Below are 20170 nucleotides of genomic sequence, written 5' to 3'. Positions count from 1 at the left end.
AATCGGCATTTAAAAGAGAAATAGGTCTGTACGACTATTTTTTGGGGATCCTTATTAGGTTTTATAATTAGGGCGATCGTAGCCTCCAGCCATGTAGGGGGGACTTCACCTCCCTCTAAAAAAGTTTTATTGAAGAGTATCAAAAGGCCAGGCAGAATTTCCTCGAGGTTGTCCGCATATACTTCTGTTGGTAAGCCGTCAGGGCCAGCGGCTTTCCCACGGCTCATCTTCCTCACCTGCTCCCGTATCTCTCCTTCTAAAATCTCAGTAGCCAACCCGAACTTGTCTGTTTCACTCAATTGTGGCAAGTCCCTCAGCCCTAACCAAGCCTCCATCTCCTCGATTCCACAACGACTATTCTCTTGATATAATCCCCTCATGAACCCCCTTGCTTCTTCCCTAATTTTCTCCTCTTCCGTCAACAATACCCCCGAGTCCCGCTGAATTAAAGAGTCGATAATATTCCTGCTCCGCTCTGATCTCGCCTTCCAGGCCAAGAGAGCCCCACACTTCTCTCCATACTGCTGACCTCCCACCTATCCATAATTATTTTATCACCCTTTGCTTTAAATCCTGACTGTAGCTCCAAGAGTTCTTTTTCCAGCCTCGGAATATGAACCCTTCCCCTATGGCTGCCGTCTGGAATTGTAATTCTTTCTGCTTAATAATATCCAGATCCTCAGTGTCTTTTTTCTTACTTAGTCTCCTCCTATGGGTCATCAGTGAACTGAGTATACCTCTCAAATAGGCCTTAAAAGTTTCCCACACCAGTCGCTCTGTACCAGTACCTATATTAAAACGGTGAAAGTCTGTAATGCTTTCTCTAAGCTTAAAGTTACTTTGTGTCCAACAAAAGTGTTCTATCCAAGGCCCATCTAACCTCTATGGGGCTAGCCCTTAACTTAATTACTAGTTCCACCACTGAGTAGTCGGACAGACCTGTTGGAATATGAGATAGAGACACTACATCCGGGATTATAGACCGATCTACCCCCAAAAAAAAAAAAAAATCAATTCTGGTATACTGTTTATATTTCTTACTATAGAAAGAATATTCTCTGGCATCTCCATATTTAGCTCTCCACCCATCTTGTAGATTAAAATCCCTCATTATATTCTTAAGGGCTGCAAAGGAATTCTTCGGGACACAATATTTCGCTCTAGAAGTACGGTCTAGCTGGTTATCGAAAACTAAATTAAAATCTCCCCCCAGTATCACTGGAGCCGTATGTTGTAATAATATACCCCCTAATTTCAAAAGAAAGCTGGAATTATCTTCATTGGGTCCATAATATACCGCATATGTGTACGTAGAGCTGCCTATGGAGAGAACTGCCACCAACCATCTGCCAGACTGATCAGTGTCCCATTTCAAGACTTTAATCCCCTTATTTGCTCTAACGGTGATGGCTACACCCCTTGAAATACCCTTTTGCCTGGAACACAGTACCTCTTGGACCCAACCTAGTTTTCCAAAAACTTGTTTACAAAGTTTATCTTCTAAATGCGTCTCCTGTAGTAAATACAGATAGGCTTCGGTCTTTTTTAAGTATTCACAGACCCTAGACTGTTTTCTTCTGCCCCCTAAACCATTGAGATCCCAGGAGAGGAATGTATTACTAAGACTGACAGCCATATCTAGACTTAACCCAAAGCATGGCCACCTTCCGGAGCACCAACCAACAACCTAACGAATTTGCAACATATGAGGACATTTATCATTTTCACCCCCCCCCTCCCCCCTTGACCCCAACCAAACCCTCCCCCAGGGAACCCACCCATCTACCAGGCGCTGCTCTCGCCTATGTGGAGCCCCCTACTCCCTTGGCACCCGCGGCGGTGCAACTATTTAATGTTTTGATTTAGCGGAGTCAAAAACAAAACATAAATCGTGTTAACACTTATAGTCTCCTTTCTTGTTTTTTAAAAATTATTTTTATCCCCGTTTATTTCCCCTATAACCCTCACCAAGTGACCATCCACCTTTTTAAGTCTATTTAAATCTTTATCTACTAGCTCGAACCTACAGCTATTTCCTCATCTTGACCAAACGTTCATCCACTTCCTCCGGGTAATTACAATTGTACATCTTATTGTTCCGCATCACCTTTAGAAGAGCTGGGAATTTCATCTGGACTTGTGCTGTTGCGTGCTTATCTAGGTTCCTGATCGATACTGTGACCTTATGCCCCTATTCGGCTATAAATCCATTTATTCCCTATATTGGCATAACCGTTCACGTGCGATTTTCTGAAAAGTCATCTCTGGCCTCACACGAACAGAGCCACATTCCAGCATGACTCTCTGCTACTTCCTTTGCGACCAATTAGTGCAATGACAGAGCAGCAGTCACTATCTGATATTCCTAGATAACACTCCGAGTTCTTCAACAAGATAAAAACTTAGCAAACCTGGAAATCCCCGCTTGCTATGTTTTGATTAGTAATGGAACTCTAATGAGCAACTGATAACTGTCACTTCCTAGTGACATCTTTAATTGACGTCTTATGTCCAGCAAACTTGCGTCAAACCCGGCACCTGTCAGGTATAAATATTACCAACGTTGCCTTAAGCAATGAGTGAGATACGAGCTGCGAGTTCGTTCCCTGTTGCTGATGCCAGCTGCCTGCATGACCCTGTGTTGGTAAAAACTAGCACTCTGTCGCTGCAGCCTGCTATCCTGTGGTGGTGAAGCTGCTGATTACCATTATCGCCGCTACAGCGCGAACTATGGTGCAGTACGCTTGAGGAGCGGAGCAGCCGTCCTCTGCGAAGACATCCAGCCGATTCCAGCTGCCCGCGGACGCTGTCACCCTCCTTCCTCGATGCGCTGAGAGAAGCCGCTGCATTTCTCGTGCAGAGAAATCCAGTCCCGGCGCTTCCGGTTTACCCTCGCGGGTGACTGGGATATCGAGAGAGACCCCTGAAGGAGATACCAATCCTCCATCATTCTATTCAGAGGTATGGTGTTGACTAAACCCTTAGACGAGAATTCTTGAAACAAACCTTGGCAAAACCAACTTAACTTAAGCTACTTACTTACTCCCCTTTCACGTGTTAGGCTTAGGTCAGGCACACTGGGGTAGGCTTAGTTAGAAGCACCAGTTGAGTATGTTAGCCTAATGTATATATGACTGTATATATGTTTTATTACTTTTAAACCATTGTATGGCTAAGAAACCATATCAATGCTTTTACAGTTCTATTTCGCAATACTTATCTTACTGTACGTACTTTTTATAATAACAGTTATTGCAATTGTGGCAATACATTTCTCTTGTACGAGAAGAAAGACTGTTCAATAAATGTTAACCCTTTATTGATAAACGCCCGTCTCTCTATTCTCTACATATCGTGAAAGTAAACTGCACTAAACTGACTGAGTGAAATCTATGTCTATTGTTTCACACGACCCTAGAGATCGACTCTTGATCTGAGGAGCAAAGTTGTCATGTTGCACGGTTGTTGGAAAACTGAATCCCTTCTTGTCTGTGCCAAGGAAACTGATCACTTCCTATGCAGAGAAGAAAGTTTCCAGTGACCTCTGAGCTAGTTGGTAACACAACCCAATTAAGTTTAGCATAGTCAGTGGAGGCCTGGAATATCCGCAGTTCCACGTCGATACTACTGTTTATGTTATTCCAATGCGCAGGGCCTAGTGGGAAACTAGGAACTACACTACAGTGCCCCCAATGATATTAGTTCTGGCATTCTCGAGCCTAGTTCCCACTGCCTTTGAGCAGTCCGGCCTCTTATATCAGATCTTATTTGATATGGATTAGCTCTGTAGTGGAGGGTGGAGCGTGTGAGACACCTACTCAGAATTAATTCTTTAACACTATATGTCTGGAAGTTAACAAGAATCTTCCGAGGTGCCTTCCGTTCCGGGTGTAACCTGAAGGGGTCCCTATGCACCCTTTGAATCTCTGCCTCGAGATCAATGTCGGGTCGATCTTTCAAAACCGCGTCCTGTAGTAAGTTACACACGAACCTCTTGATGTCCGACACTTCCTCCCCCTCCGGAATTTTCAAAATTCTCAAGTTGTTCCTCCGGGTCTGCATCTCCAACCTCTCCATGTCCATCAATAGAGACAGATTCTGTGCCTTTAGAGTAGCGATATCCTTTGAGTTCCCCAAAGTGGACTGCAATATTATGGAAACTTTACCCTCCAATGCACTAGTTCTTGTACATATATCCTCTAGCTTATTCTCCAACACATCAAATCAGTCATGCAAACCCCTTTGATTAGCCTCAGAGACTACAAACTTACTCATTAGGTCTTGTCTCAATGTTTGAAATAAGAGGCCAATGATGTCCCCCTCTAATTCAGTACCTGCTGAGTCTCCGGCCTGCTGACTGGACTGACCTGGGACAACAACTGAGCCTGTGTCAGAGAATGAGCATGAGCCAAAACCTGTGCCGGAACCTGAACGGCGACCAGGGACTGGTACTGGGACAAAGACTGGAATTGGGGCTGTGCTAGAAGAGACTGTGAGGCCTTAGTCTTACAGAGGTCAGCTGGAACCAGAGGCAAAAACAGGTCTGCAAGTTCAACCTGAGGCTCCACTGAATTATCAGGGGCTTTTGAAGGGACTGTTGTAGGGAGAGTGACATCACTTAAAGAGCCTAGAATGGCAGGACTACCCTCCACACCCCTCGCCGCTTCTTGGCTCCCTTCGAATTCCGCATCCTGCATAGGTCCCAAAGGTGAGCATCTATTCTCAATCGTCAGGCTGGTCTCTACTGCTGGCTCCAAAACCGAACCCGCAGCCCCCAGCCCGCCTCTATTACTGTTACCTCCTTAGGGCCCACCAGCTGCTCCATGATCTTAAAATAGCTTTTAAGTGATGGGGTGTTCTTTTGCGCCTGCAACTGCTGAGACGTCTTAGTACCTCCAACTTTCTTAGCCCCCCACTTCTTCCTTTTATATGGAGTTAGAGGGGTTGGCCCCCCGTTCCCCGCTGTAGCTGCAGCCTCCAACACATCCTTTAACTCTTGTTTGAATCTTAGCTGATATCTATTTCTGTGTTTTAACTCAGCCACAGTCTCACTTTGTTTATTCCCACAAGGTACAGGAAGCGCTACAACCAAGTCAGGAGCACCAGGCGCTGTAGATGATTTTATAATGCCCCCCACCTCTCTCGCAGGGTTTACCAAGTTCAACAATTCAGCAGTTGCTACTGTAGGTAGCGCCAACTCCATACAGCCTCCCCCAATTGGAGCCTCCTTACCAGTGTGTGGATGTAATGTACAAAGAGCTGCTGCCGCAGAAAATTGCCCCCAGCAAACTGGACCTCTGAAATGTAATAGGAGGGGAGCCACTCGTGCTTGATTCCACCGGTTACTCCGACCCCCTCTCGCTGTTGGGGAAGCCACCGAAACCGCTCCTGCTGCCTTCGATGTAAAGCAGTCCTGCCTGCCGCCAGCGAACGCCGCCGCGTCCACTATCCCCATGCGCCTCTGGGTTGTATCTGCATTTTTGACCTCTGGGCAGCAACCAGCTGCTAAACAACTCACAGCATTTAGTTCTGCTTAGCCCCTCCGCAGCCGAGGCTTTTCCACCCCTTAGTGCTGAGTTTGGGGCGCCACACTGCATTGTAACAAGCATCAGTAGATGTCCGCTGAGCTGCGCTCTATTATACCAGGCATCAGTACATGTCCGCTGAGCTGTGCTCCATTGTAGCAGGCATCAGTACATATTCGCTGAGCTGCGCTCCATTGTACCAGGCATCAGTATATGTCCGCTGAGCTGTGCTCCATTGTACCAGGCATCATTAGATGTCCGCTGAGCTGCGCTCCGATAGAGTAGGCAGTCAGAAGAAGGGCAATTCCTCTCCTTTACTACCTGCAATCTCTGTAGGTGACAGTACGGTATAGAAGCACTCCAAATTTCATTGCTACAAGGTCTAGGGAAACCAACTGGAAGCTTTTCAGGAGTCCAGGATTTTTATAGGGGGGTATTTATATGTAAATGAAGCGAGCAACCCACCTTCTAGAGCTCTAGTGGGACAGCTGGAAGTCTTACACTGTTATGTAAATGGAGGCAGGACCTGCTAGGAACAAAGACCTCGCTACCAGAAAGGACACACGGCCATTGATCTACAAGTGTTACTATGTACACAAAACTATGTCCTGTGTGGTCAGACAAGCTCTCTAAATTGTCCCTCAGAGGAAAAAGAACTGGTAACTCGCAGATTGCACAGTGGATTTGGAGGGAATGGGGGAGAGAGGGATGTGTACTGAACACCGGAAGAGCTTAATGTGCTCTCGACTATAACCAGCTGTTCCAGATTCAGGGTGTGTGTGTGAGAAGGTGGCCTGATATGCAGTGCTCACTATTCTAGTGAACACTATGTATCAGTCCAGCAACCCTTATTGATGATTGGTTGTAAGTCAACCTTATAGACCAGCTATCCTAGTAGCGTGGATACGAGCAGTCTAAGGCTAAAGACTCGAGAGGGCGTGTTAAGCCAGCTGTTATACCACACATATACCCCTTGAATACCCAGTGAAAGGACACCACACAAGTGTTATGAAAATAAACAGTATATTTATTAGGAATCACAACAGCCCTGTACTCTTTATGAGGACAGGGTACTAAGCACAAAACAAAACTCTTACGAAAATACTTAAGTTAGCACAGTATATACAAATGCCCGAGGGGCCCGGAAAACCATATACTCTGGAAGTGGAATGCGAAATTACTAGCAGGTAAGTACAGTACTAATAGGCTTTGGAATCGCTAGATCTTGACTATAGAATCTTCAGATTACTTCTAGGAGACCCAGGGGACTCGGGTGCAGAGTGTGCACTCTCACGCGTGATGCGGGACAAAGTCTATGGTAGCTAGATTTCACAGAGTTAGTGTTCTCGGGCGAACCCGACCTGGTGGGAGGAAAACGAAAGTGGATTCTGACCCTTGGATAGTGAGGCTATGCCCGGGGTACCGAAATTCCGAAGTTACCTAGCCCAGGGGCTGCAGCTGCATATGTCTCAAAAGACGTCGGGAATCCTCGTAGACGGACCAGGAGCCTGGAAGAAAGAAGTTGCTGGCAGGCGACCAGTGAAGAAAGTTCGATGGATCCAAGCCTGGATCTGGAAGATGGACGATACCTGAAAGCAGAGGGGACCAAGTTCGTGACTACTAGCCAGTAGTCAGGTGGCACCAGGAGGGCACCGGATGGTAGTCACCTCGACTAGGTGTGTGGGCGACTCTGTGCTCTGCAGATCTCACGGACCAGGAGGCGTTGTCGGCGACCAGGATGGAGGAGCGAGCTGTCCCACGATGGATGAAGCTGTCGGCGTCGCTGGACCCAGGATTGGGCAACAAAGCCTTGGCAAATTCGAGCCCACGCGGTGGACTCAAAATGGCGTCTGGAGTGGACCAGGAGGGTCCGGGGTGCCTCTCTTGAAGAAGGAAGCAAGGGCCAGTCTGGAGCAACCAGACCAGCAGCAGTGATGTCGTCGGGCGTCGTGAAGAAGGCCACAAGCCAGCCGGCTAGTAGCCACACAGCGCGGTGAGCAGGCAAAAGCAGAAGGGCCCCACGCAGACCGTGGAGATGCTGGTGGGCTGATCTTCGGTGCTGGAGCTGCTCAGGGTTGGGGCTTCTCGGACCCCAAAGCACTCACCAGTGGAGCACACGGTGGGCTTGTTGCAAAGAAGTCGTGCAGTCTTGGCGTTAGTCGGTCCCTCGAGGTCTCGTCGCACTCACGGTTCTCAGCTTGGCTGTAGAGGTGAGTAGAGGTCAGAGGTGCCAGGGAAGCCGGGTCTCGTCGAGCTGGGCAGTCGGATTCCGGAGGAAGGACTTGCAGCAGACCGCAGTGTTCTTAGGATGGTGCCCGCTTGATGCAGGGTGACTACTCCTTAGCCACAAGGGAGAATCTTGAAGAAGAAATCTTGATGTCTTTTCACAGAAAGTCGTGTCTTGATTCCAAAGATGATCTAATTTGAACAGGGGGCCCGCTCCCATCTTTATACTAAAAAAAGGGGGCTGACCCGGTGACTAGGTCCTGCCTATGGGTGGGACTAGGAGGGGGGTGGTTACACCCCTCTCCCATGCCAGACTTTCCCCAGGCCAGGGGCTGGTGTGCCCCTGGAACTGGTTCTGACCGGCCTATGCGTAGTGAGCACCGGGGTGCCACTCAGCAGTCACCTTCCTGTAAAGCCCTGCCTACCCAGGATACACAAAACCCTGTCTGGGACGGTGCTAGCACCGCCCTCGACAGGAAACCCTTTGTCCAGGCTCCCCTCGCTGGAAGGACTCCCAGCTGCAGGGGGTCAGACTCGTGTCTGTGGTGGCAGCATCCATTTTGTGGAGCTGAGGCTTTAGTTAACTTTAACCGGGGTTCACAGTTACATACATGTCGTGTCCCTCTAGAAGGGTGGAATGCTAACCCCGTCGCCAGAATTGGCGAGGGGTTAGTATTCCAATTCGTATGACACCTTACTCGACATGTTTTGATAAAGCAATACCAAAGATAGCATTTAACCGCGAGGATTATAATGCACTTAAGAGTATATGGTATGCGATATCATGGAACAGCTATTAGGACTAGGTTCCGCAAGCTGCAGACAGGCTCAGCTCATGCCAGAGCACCATCTCACACGATTCCAAGCACTCTGCCTTCAGGATTGTCAAGGCCTGCCATAGGAGTGACTGATAGGAATCTGTGTGTCCATTTTAGGGTTAGATATAGGTATACTATATCTACAGCAAAGGGTGATTACACGACTTTGCCCCAGCTGTCATGCAGCCAGTTGTGTCAAATTTAGGAGGCCAGCCAGGGGTGGCATAATACATGCTTCAGCCCCTGGTAGGCCCTGGGTACACCTATGCCCTGAGTTACAGGGTCTGATAAGGTGGCCCAGTACCAATTGGAAATGTACCTAGGGTACATGGAATCCATTTTAGAGAGAGAGCAGTAGGCCTGGGGTCCTGATTGGCAGGGTCCCAGGTCGACTATGTCAGAAACCAGCTAAAACACAGGGCAAAAAGTTGGGGGCAACCATAGTCAGGAGGTACCTTCCTACAGTGTGCCTTGGGCATAAACCATTTCCTTTTGATGATAAAAAAGATATAGTCCGGGCACGAGGAATAACGTCCCCAGTGGATGGTGAATATTGACACTTATATGTAGGGCCGGGTCTCCACTACATATCACGTCGCTGGGAGACCATGTGGGCTGCCTTTGGTTTTCATTTGACAGCCTGTGCAAAACTCCCACTGGAACTCTGGATGAACAATCTAGACTCAACTCGCCCGCTACCCTATCCAGACCCTAACGTGGCAAACACCCACTATGAGAGCTGGATCACCGACTCGCTAGACGCGATCCTTCCGCACCGTAGGTCTTCCGCGAAGAGACTACAGAAATCCGCCCCCTGGTTTTCCGACTCTCTAAGACAATTAAAACGCATCTGTAGACAACGAGAGAGAGCTTGGCGCCTAGATTTCCTCCCAGATAAGAAGGCTGCCTACAAAGAGGCGATCAGATCCTATAAAGAAGCGATCAGGTCAGCCCAGGCAACCCATTACTCCGAGAAAATACTAGCAGCAAAATCCAAGCCAAAAGAAATCTTCCAAATTATAAAACAGTGCTCCAATGTCAATACGGTCCCTCCACCTAACAAAACCCAGGACCAATGCAACGAGCTCGCGGACTTCTTCTACGAAAAGGTTCAAAAAATCTACTCTACATTCCCTATTGCAGCCACATCCCTGGACTTGAGCAACTCACTCCCCCCTAGACCACCCCTTCACACAGACCAGCCTTCCCTTGAGCATTTCCATCTCCTGGACCTGGACACCTTAAGCAAGGTGGCTCAACAAGTCAAGTCGGGCTCCCCCTGTGATCCTGCCCCCCCCAGAGATACTGATGCAAGCCAGCAAAACCACCCTGCCCACAATACTAGACCTCCTTAACACCTCCATATCTGCTTGTTTAGTCCCCATGGCTTGGAAACAGGCCATGGTACGGGCACTGTTGAAAAAACCCAGCCTAGACCCAGACGACCACTCCAGTTATCGCCCCATTTCACTTCTCCCTTGGGTGAGCAAGGTGCTGGAGAAACACATAAATGCGCAGCTGGTCCAGTTCCTGGAGGACCACTCTCTACTACATACCTCCCAGACAGGCTTCAGACCGAAGCACGGTACGGAAACCGCCTTATTAGCAGTCACCGAAGAAACTAGAAGGATACTGGACCAGGGAGGATCAGTGGCAGTGATCCTCCTTGACCTAAGTGCCGCCTTTGATACGGTCAGCTATACCACCTTGCTAGACCGTCTCTATAACATCGGAGTTTCAGGTGACGCTTTAAGGTGGTTCGAGTCCTTTCTGTCAGGGAGGTCGTTTCAGATCTTTGATGGAAAGACAGTATCCTCCAGGAAACCCTTGAGCTGCGGAGTGCCACAGGGCTCTTCTTTGAGCCCTGTATTGTTCAACGTGTACATGAGGCCACTGGCGGGTGTTGTCGAACCATACGGCATTAAAATCGTGTCATATGCCGACGACACCCAGCTTGTGGTCTCGCTGGCAACGGAGAACAATACTCACTCCCCAGCAGACCTGTTAAACTGCCTAGTGGACGTGAAGGGATGGATGACCAACTCCTCCCTTAAGCTAAATGGAGACAAGACGGAGCTCATGCTCCTGGGCCCAACCTCTCCTGTGTCTTTCACCTCCCTGTGGCCCAGCGCCCTGGGTCCCCCGCCCACTCACAAAGAAAGTGTTAAAAGCCTGGGAGTATGGCTAGATAACAAACTTTCCTTTTCCACTCAGGCCAAAAAGTTGTCCGCCACCTGCTTTGGCCTACTCAGAATTCTGAGGAAGGTGCTCCCGTTACTTCCCCTAGAGGCCAAAAAGGTGGCAGTCCAGGGTCTGATTCAATCTCGCCTGGACTCAAACAATGCCTTATACCTGGGGGCCCCGGAGATGACCCTCAGAAAACTGCAAATTGTTCAGAACTGTGCAGCACGCACTTTGCTGAAAATTCCACGGACCCAGTCGGCCAGACCTGCTCTGAAGAGTCTCCACTGGCTGCCAGTGAAGCAGAGAGTGTCCTTCAAAGCGCTATGCTTGGCACATCGCACCTTTTGGAAGACGGGACCTGCCATAAACACTGGCCTGGTTACCCCCTACCACCCTAAAAGGAACCTTCGGTCTTCGGAGGCTTTCCTCGCCGTTGTGCCTAGAGTGAAGCGAGCTAGGTCTGGAGGCAGGCTGTTTTCCTTGAACACCGCAAGACTATGGAATGCTCTTCCCATTACACTCCGCTCCAACCCTGACCTTCTTGCATTCCGGAAAAACCTAAAGACACTGCTGTTTGTTCAATCCTATGTACCCTAGCTCCTTCAGTCACCTCCCCTCATCCAGCGCTTGGACGCCTGCGGGCAGCAACCGCGCTCTATAAATATTGTTACAATTACAATTACAATCCTGAGAGTCCTAGACCCGTTCTGCTTCCACCGAAACCATGGCCTGACACCTCCGATGACAACAACGATTAGTGACAGAAAAACACCAAGATTGGGAAATATTGGTCTAAAGGGTGCACGTACGAAGCTGGCTCTTTATATAGTAGACCGACAAGAGGTACACACAAACCCCAGAGGAATTATAGAGGCACAAGATGCAGCAACGTTCATTCAGGCACAATGGAAGGACCATTAGAAAGCACAGGTTCACCTGATTTAAGTGGGGGTGACACGCCAGAAGTATCGGACAGGTCAAGCACGGTCAACAGCCGCAGGTTGAAATCCCTATAAAAAGAAAAAAAACAGAAGAAATAGTCAGGGAAATGCTCTATTGCCTTCACAAAGGAGCAAGAACATACAGCAACATTCTACCAGAAAACAGATTACTCCCCTGTGAGAGGTCAGATTTTACATTTTTCAAAAGCGTTGCTACAGTAAGGCAAGTGCTGAATATCTGCTACCATCTGAGAGAGAACTGGCTTGCAATCACCTTCCAAATTAGAGCTATCGGACAGAAGATCTAATTGAATGCTGCCGATTACTAAAGAAATCTGGCCTAACGACACCCTGTCAAGACAGACAATCATCACCAAAGGTCTTCTGCTCAGAGCACCAAGCAAACTGGCCCAAAAAAATACAGCCAGCACGTCCAATTGAAATATGTCCCAGTCAACAGTGACCAAGAAAATCTGGCAAAAGAAGACATAACCAACCACGCCAACACAGAGGATGCTATTAATGCTCCCAGGCCAAACATGTTCTAAAGGGTAGAACACAAACCTGAATCAATCCAGACAAGTGGTCACTGCTCCTAGCCCGCCAACCCTGAGGCACTGTACACAGCAAACCTGACATTTCATTCCTATTCATACAGCGACCACCAGGGCAGCGTGACAGCTCGAGTAACCTTATCCAAACAGGTGCAAGCTGGAGCCTGTGGTCGGGTCGCCTTGTCCTATTTAGTGCAAGATGGTGCTTACCTGACGCTTGCACTGCCCGGTTAGAGCTTGTAGGCTTCACCAGTAGGGTGCACGACTATACTGTGGCACATGTAGGATGCAGTGGTATGGTGGGTGACCTCCTGTGGGAGGTTCTGATCCAGTGGGTCCAATTCGACGCTTTGCATAATCAAGCTTGTGTTGTGAAGAGAAACATAGTGAATAGTCTAAAGGTTTTTAAAAGTTAAATTGAATATACTTCTACAGGCTCGTAACTAGAACACAATGTAGTATTGAGTTGGCCTTCCTCAGGTTGGTGCCGGCTAGGGCTGACAGAAGAGCTGCAAGCTAGGGTCTGTATGCGTTGTGTGTCCATGGTATGGTGGAGTGATTCAGCGTATGCAGAATCACTCTGTATCCATGCTCCTCGGCGCTGGGGAAGGTTTCACATCCGTATTTAACTTTTGATGCTGGGTCTGCTTAAAGAAAGACAAATGACAACAAAGCAGGTCGCAGAGCAGGTCTGAGTGAGTGATATAGAAGGCGGTGGCCCCAGGATACCTACATTTTGATGGGTGGATTGCTTCTGGACAGGATATGGGACACAAAATAGGGGTCTCACCAGCCTGTAAGAACCTTGAGGTGGCGTCACAGTGGTAGCTTATGCGCCTCATCCCACCCGTTCCTCAGTCACTTGAACTGTGCCCTTTTCTCCGCTTTCAGTTCCTTGCTGACCCCTCCAGGGTATCTATCATATGCAGCCCTTCTTGAACAGGAATAACTTGGCTTATGTCGACCAAAAATTAAAGTCCTCAGCTGAGGCCGCGGAGTCCGATGAGGTGGTCCCTTAAGTGAGAGACCCGCGCCAGTTCGGCTAACTCTGCATGCGCTCTTTGGACAAGTAATGAAGCGATCATCAGCTTTGTGGGAAGCTGTCAATCACGAACAAGCAGCGACTTGATCTTTTTATTTGCAGTGATTAGTAGTTTTGGGTGAGCTGAAGAGGTCCAAAGTTTGTCTCGTTCGCTGAAGCAGGTCCGGTGCTTTCAGGTCACTGATGACCTCGTTTGTATTTGTACCGACGATGGGTTTAACAAAGTCTTGCAATCTCGACGTTTGCAGAGGTTATGTTTTAAGATGATTGTGGCTACCGAATCCAGGAATGTTTCTATGACAGACGGGTTGGAAGAGAGGGATGTAAATCAGCAGGAAAGATCACACACTGGTGTGGGGTGGTGGCCACCTGACTGGTGGCAAGGAACTGGTTAAACATTTGGTACGGATGCAACTCTTGTGGACATAATTTAAATCATCCTAAAGATTTCTGACCATTGCCTTTTCCACAAAAGTCATCATGTAGGGAGGCTTGCATGATAAAGCCTGAAATTCACTCACCCTTCGGGCAGATGTTATCGCACCAGAAAGGCTGACTTGATAGTAAGCAGCCAGAGGGGACAATTAAGCAACGTTTCGAAGGGAGCACATATAAGAAATGTGAGCACCAAATGAAGGTCCCACTGCGGCATGACAAAGGGTGTCGCCCTTTTAAGAACCTCTTTACAATAGGGGACTTCTATTGAAAGATAACTCTTGAGAATACCCGAAGCAGAGCCCCGCTGGGCAAGGGGAAGCATAAAGAGAAGAATATTAGACAGAGAAGAGGAAAGAGGGTCCAGATGTTTCTGTGCAATATTTTACACATTGTTGGCAATGGCAGGCGTAAACTTTTAGTGGAGGCCTGCTTGACCACCAAAATAATATTACATACTTCAGGAGGAAAGTCGAAAGCTATCAACTGTTGCCTCCCAATCTCCACGAAGGAAGGCGGAGAGCGGACAGGTTCGGGTGGAGATCCCTCCTCTCCCGCTACGACAGAAGATCCTTCCGAAGGGGCAGCCTGATCTGAGGACTAATGCTCACTCAAAGGAGGTCTGGATAACGGATTCTCCGTGCCCAGTCTGGAGCCACTGGAATGACTTGGGCCAAGTTGTTCTTTATCTTCTTCCGGACTCTGGGCTCTTTATTGGAATAAGCTCCCCATGCATTTGAGGCAATGCTGCGACCACCATTCAGGAAGCTTCTTAAGACTACATAACAGAGAAAACAGAATTCCCTTACCTACCACATAATTTTAGTACAATTGAGTTTCAGATTATCATCAAGTATTGGTGACAAAGGCTCAACAATAATTTACATTCTTTCAAATAATATAAGATTTATTTCATTTTTGTAAATATAAATTCTTTAGTTCCCATTTATTTGCATAAATTGACACTTTTTTATCCGTTCTTCACAGAGTACAAAATTACCATTTTTTTTAAAGATAAAGATTTTTTTTAAATAATGTAGACAGAAAACAACACAAAAAGATACACACAAAACATGGCTATGTGCATCTTAAGACTATTCTTTTCTGTTCCTGATCATGCTCAAGCATCTCAGCTTTCCCGTTAGTTGTCCAAAGCGCAGAAATACTCCTTTGGGGTCGATTCAGGTGCTATAGAAATAAGTAAATAAATAAAGGAATGGTATGGGCTGAAAGGCATACAGCAGGGCGGAGCTCCACTCGCGACGAAAAGCGCAGCCGAGCAATAACAGCTTTGGAAACTTCAGCACGCAAAACTGCTGACACTGCACTTTCTCGTCGCAGGTGAACAGATCGAATCGAGGCTCTCCCCACTTCTTAAAGACACCTTGCACCAACTCTGACTGGAGACGACATACGTGATCTGCTAGACATCGACGGCTGAGATCATCCACCCTGGCGTTCAGAGACCGGCCAGGCATTGAACCACCAGGGTTATGTCCTGCTGCTCCAGCCTATTCCAGAGACGCAGGGCCTCTTGACAAAGGGTCGACGATCCACCCCATCCTGCTTGTTGCAGTTCCACCTGGTGGTGGTGCTGTCCCTGAACACCTGCACTAACTTCCGCATGACAGAGAAGAAATGCTTTCAATACTAGTCGATCGCCCAAAGGTCCTAAAAATGATGTGGAACCCCGACTCCGCCGGAGACCAGTGTACCCTGATCTCGACCTCTCCTAGATGGTCGCCCCATCCTAGGAGTGACACATCTGTCACTGCTGCGAGATCTGGCTGGGAAAGAGAAAGGGGTCAGATAATGACCCAATTGGGATTGGTTAGCCACCACTGCAGTTCCCTCCGAGATCTGGAGCACATGGTAGAGATTCCTCTGCTGTGCCAAATGAACTGCAGGTCCCACTGCAGAGCTCGCATACGCCTTCTGGTGTGATTTACCAACAAGATGCAGGAATCCTTGAGTCCCAGCATCCTCAGTCATTCTCACCAAAATCGAGGACAGAGGCTGAAGCATCCGTATCATAGCCTCAAAATCCTGGACTCGCTGCTCGAAAGTGCACTGTGTCCAGAACAACTCCGATGAAAGGGAGCATCTGAGAACAAGTCGGGTGCGACTTTGGCATGTTTATAGAGAACGCCAGCCCATACAGGAGGTTCACCGTAGTTCTTGAGGTGGAAGACGACAGGCTGGGGAGCAGGCCTGTTCGACAGTCAGTCGTCGAGATAGGGGAAGGACACCCCTAACCTACGCCGATGAGCTGCAACCACCAACATACCCTTGATAAACAACGAGGGGTGCTGGTAAGGCCAAAGGGGAGCACATGAATTGAACGTACTTGTGGCCTTGAACCGCAGGCAACGCCTGTGGGCAGGCAGGGGATGTGAAAATACGCAACCTGCAAGTCCAACACTACCAGCCAGTTTCCTTGGTCTAGGGCAGGCAAGACCTGAGCCAACGTAAGCATCTTGAATTTCTCCTTTTTGAGGAAGAGCTGGATTGTTCTTGGGTCCGGAATAGGTTGAAGACCTTGCTGAAGCATCTCAGTCAGAAGATTAGTCCTGACCTGCACAGAGGGCAGCTCCCAGTCAAGGACCTCTGCTGCCCTCCTCACCACCATGGCATAGGATGCCCCCTCCTCCGTAGCCACACTAGGTGAAGAGAGCAGACCAGTATCCGGAGAGGTGTCCATTCCACTGGCTTCTCCAAGATCTTCATACCAGTCCAACTGTTCCACAGGAACGTCTAGTTCTTAAGGGTCCGTAGACCCCTTCCAATCCTCACCCGTGCATTAAACTTCTTTAAAATGCACAGGCAACGACTTGGAAAATCTGGGAAGTGCAGGAGTCCGAAGCCAGGGAAGGGCGCCGTGTCATGCCTCGGCTTTCACCTAGGATCGGAACCATGAGGCCGGAACGGATTGTATAGAACCTGGTTTGGCCTCCTCCGACCCCGCTGGGCCCAAAGGCACACCGGAGAGGTCGATCCGCTCAAATACGTGGCACATGGCCTCGTAAAACTCCTTAATTTGAGAAGGGGTTGCTCCGGCTCCCGGAAATTGAGGGTTGGGTGGGGCGCAGAGTTGAACCTGGCTCCAGCTCCGCAGAACCATGCCTAGAGCTTCTTACCTGTATTGTCGACGGATGACAGACGAGGTGAAGTTGAAGAACATTTGGACTTCTTTTTGTGCATCTTCCCCAAGTGTCCCGAGGACCTCCAGTGAGGAGAGGATTTGGGGCTCCCGGAGAGGTCCCATGACTTTCTCTTCCTCGAACGGGACCAGGATCTTTACGGAGTCGTGCTCAACAGTGTTAAATGCCGGGTCACAAGGAGCTTCATAGATCACTCTTGCAAGGCTTTCGGAACCGTGGCCCAGCAATCCAAGCACGCGTCGTGGTCGCACTCGAGGCACCACAAGCAGACGAGGTGGGTGTCGGTTACTGACATGGTGCGGTGACAGGCACCACACGGTTTGAACCCTGCATGTCTAGATGACATCCTCGACAAACAAGTAAAAATTATGACAAAATGTCGAAAATAGCCTGTCAAAGAGACAGAGGGGTAGCTCTTCTCAAGATCAGCGCTTAACTGCTGCGGAAAAGAAAAAAAGTGAGGTCTGCGTGCCTCCTATATAGATGACAACAATGTCATAACCAACGCCTGGGAAATTCAAACTGCAGCAAGAAATCTCGATCATAAGCAATGTGCAGGATGTAGGATTTAGGGAGCAACACCACAGTTTTCCTGTGTGTTCTAATCCACATCCAAAAATATTTTGTCATGTCATGCTGACACCGAACGTAGGCTTTGCTTTTTAAATGTGCTGCTCTCCACCAGTAATCGGTCCCTATCGCTACACACTCCTAATCAGTTCTTTCTATACGGAGCACACTTCCTCACACATGTCCGATATCTCATCCACCCAGCAGACATCCATATACACAGGGTTCTCATGGTTGATTTGACCCCTTATACGCCAAATTCGCTCTGCATCCTTATTTGAATATATGGGCAAGTTGCAAGGACTATGCCATGCAGATACAAAGAGCCAAGAACTAGCCTGAAATAGGTCTCAGTTTTGAGGTCCAACCATCCCCAAGAAGCTTCTGGCTGCCTAGCACAACACTAGACAGGAGGGCCGAAAATCACAAACTTACAAAGCATCAACAGGAACTGCAGAAGCCAAGCACTGGCTGGCCCAGCGGATGACATAGTAGGTTGAGAGCAGATGCGATGTGCGCTGTACCAGGTCCTGCTGAATCTGGAGTAGGTATCCTCTTCCAGAGAAGACCTGTAACGGAAAGAGTTACATACATGAGCCGAGTCTCTGTCCACCCAAATGAGAAGCTAATACAGTCAGTCATGAAGTCAGGTATGTAGCCGTCCACTTTCAATCTAGGGAATTTATAGAGCGTGTGAGTAGCGCACTCTATAAATCCGATTGATTGAAATCCACTACCATAAAATTTCATCCAGAATACAAACCTGGAAACTGCAGAAAACCCCCTCAAAGTAACCCACTTTGTAATGCAGCCACAATCTATGCAGCAAAGCACAACTTCCTTACCTTCGGAAACGCTCTTTCTGGTGGATACTCTGTCTAACCATAGATTCCTCGCCTTGTGAAGACCTCAATTGTGATTGGCACCTATGAAGAGCCTTTCGGGCGGCCTACAGTTTTATGTGTTTAATGTGCTTGTACCTGAAACACCCATTCCGATATTTATTAATTTTAATTCTTTTTATTTGCAACAAAAATAAAGGGGTGGTCAGCACATTCAAGGAATACATTCGCCACATAAGCATCATTGGAAAACACAGTAGATACAGAAATTGTCCGATTTCAGATATTCTGAAGCAGTACAATTATTACAGCAAGTTACAATGTAATTTTGTCGTCAATGGGTGATATTTGGGGGGGTTCACATAGGGTACCCCGATACTCATTCCAATTGGACCACACCGCCACCCATTTTCGAGGGCAACCCCGAGCTACGTATACTATCTTTTCTTGAAGCATACACCAATCCATATCCTGTTTCCAGGAAATGAGTGTCTGAGGCGTCACTGCCCCCCACAGCCTAGCTCAATTACGTTTCGCGATTGCCAATCCTAGTGTCACCCACAGTCTCCCCCTCGATGGCAAGTCCGTGGGCTCCCAGATATTCAAAATGTAAATGTAAATTGATACTTGTATAGCGCACTACTCACCCGCAAGGTTCTCAAGGCGCTTGTACGAATACCGCTGTGGAACCCGTCCTGGCTTTCCCTGTGAGGCGTCCACTCCTGGGACCCCAGAGTGGAGGCCAGGCATCCTTAGCGTTGCGGGGGCCGTTGTGGAGATTAAGCAAGCTATTGCCCAGAGTTGCAGAGTGGGACTCCATGATTGGAATAGGCACCGAGAGGAGAATTATCAGGCCGCAACTCAACCCCCCACACCTCTTGCATACATTTGAGCACTCGTTTCCAGTAGGTCACCAACACTGGACATTCCCACAATATGTGGAAGAAAGTTCCCACCTCCCCACACCTCCTTCTGCAGCGACTATCCTCACTTCCGCCCATCAGCATCAACCTAGTTCCAGATACATACACCCGATGGAGTATTTTCAACTGGATCAGTCTAAGCCTGGCTGCTATTGCTACCTCCTTGGGGGATGCCAGCGCGCCTCTCCACTCCTCATCCATCTCAAGTCTGTCTGCCTCCCATTTTCCCTTTAGAGTTAACAGTGGGACTGGGGAATGGTTAATAAGCACAAGTTACATCTTGTGTAACGATATATCTGTAAGAGACATTAGATAGTGATAGATTCCTTACCTTCGAATATCCCCAGGCGTCAGACTGGATCCGGAAACTTTTGCGTAGCAGTACCCTTGCGCGTTGGTAGGTGTCGTCTGCGACTCCGCGTCCGTCGTCGGCGCCGTGATGACGTCGGAGTACTTAGATGCCGCCTCCGCGTGCTGACGTCAGTTCTTAGCCACAGCTTTTCCGCGCCAGAAGCGCAGAGCCATGACAAAAACCAACACTGGTGCCAAGAAACTAGGGCCCTGAAAGGGGATGACCTTAACCCTAGATATCGGTTCGCAGAACGGGGAGGATGGGTGGGTTGGTAAGGAATCTATCACTAACTAATGTCTCTTACAGATATATTGTTACACAAGTAGTAACTTGTGCATCTGAAAGAGACACGTTCGTTATAGATTCCTTACCTTAGAATAGATACCCCAGCAATACCATCCCCGTGGTGGTGGGTCTGCGAACCAATATTCACACCAGAAAGTCCTGGAGGACGGAACGGCCAAAGTAGCCGTCCCTCCGGACTTGACTGTCCAGGCAATAGCGTCTTGCAAACATGTGCAGCGAGGCCCACCTAGCTGCCTGGCAAATGTCCTGCAATGGCACGCCACGGCCCAAGGCAGTTGTAGTGGCCGTGGC

At 48.5% G+C, this 20170-nt stretch overlaps 1 protein-coding gene across 1 annotated transcript in view; it reads right to left on the bottom strand.

Moving 5' to 3' along the window:
* Positions 1 to 20170, bottom strand: part of NUP160 (nucleoporin 160) — a 498934-nt gene that overhangs the window by 241618 nt on the left and 237146 nt on the right. The window contains exons 18-19 of the mRNA XM_086959753.1: positions 17892 to 18025; positions 11690 to 11763 (exon numbers count right to left, since the gene is read on the bottom strand). Of these exons, the coding sequence (XP_086815879.1) occupies positions 11690 to 11763; positions 17892 to 18025 (208 nt within the window). The remainder of the gene's footprint in view (positions 1 to 11689; positions 11764 to 17891; positions 18026 to 20170) is intronic.

This window comes from Lissotriton vulgaris, chromosome 2_2 (genome assembly GCF_964263255.1).
Source record: "Lissotriton vulgaris chromosome 2_2, aLisVul1.2, whole genome shotgun sequence".
Lineage (NCBI taxonomy): Eukaryota > Metazoa > Chordata > Amphibia > Caudata > Salamandridae > Lissotriton > Lissotriton vulgaris.
Note: the sequence above shows the minus strand (reverse complement) of the source record. Positions and strands in the feature narration are given on the sequence as shown.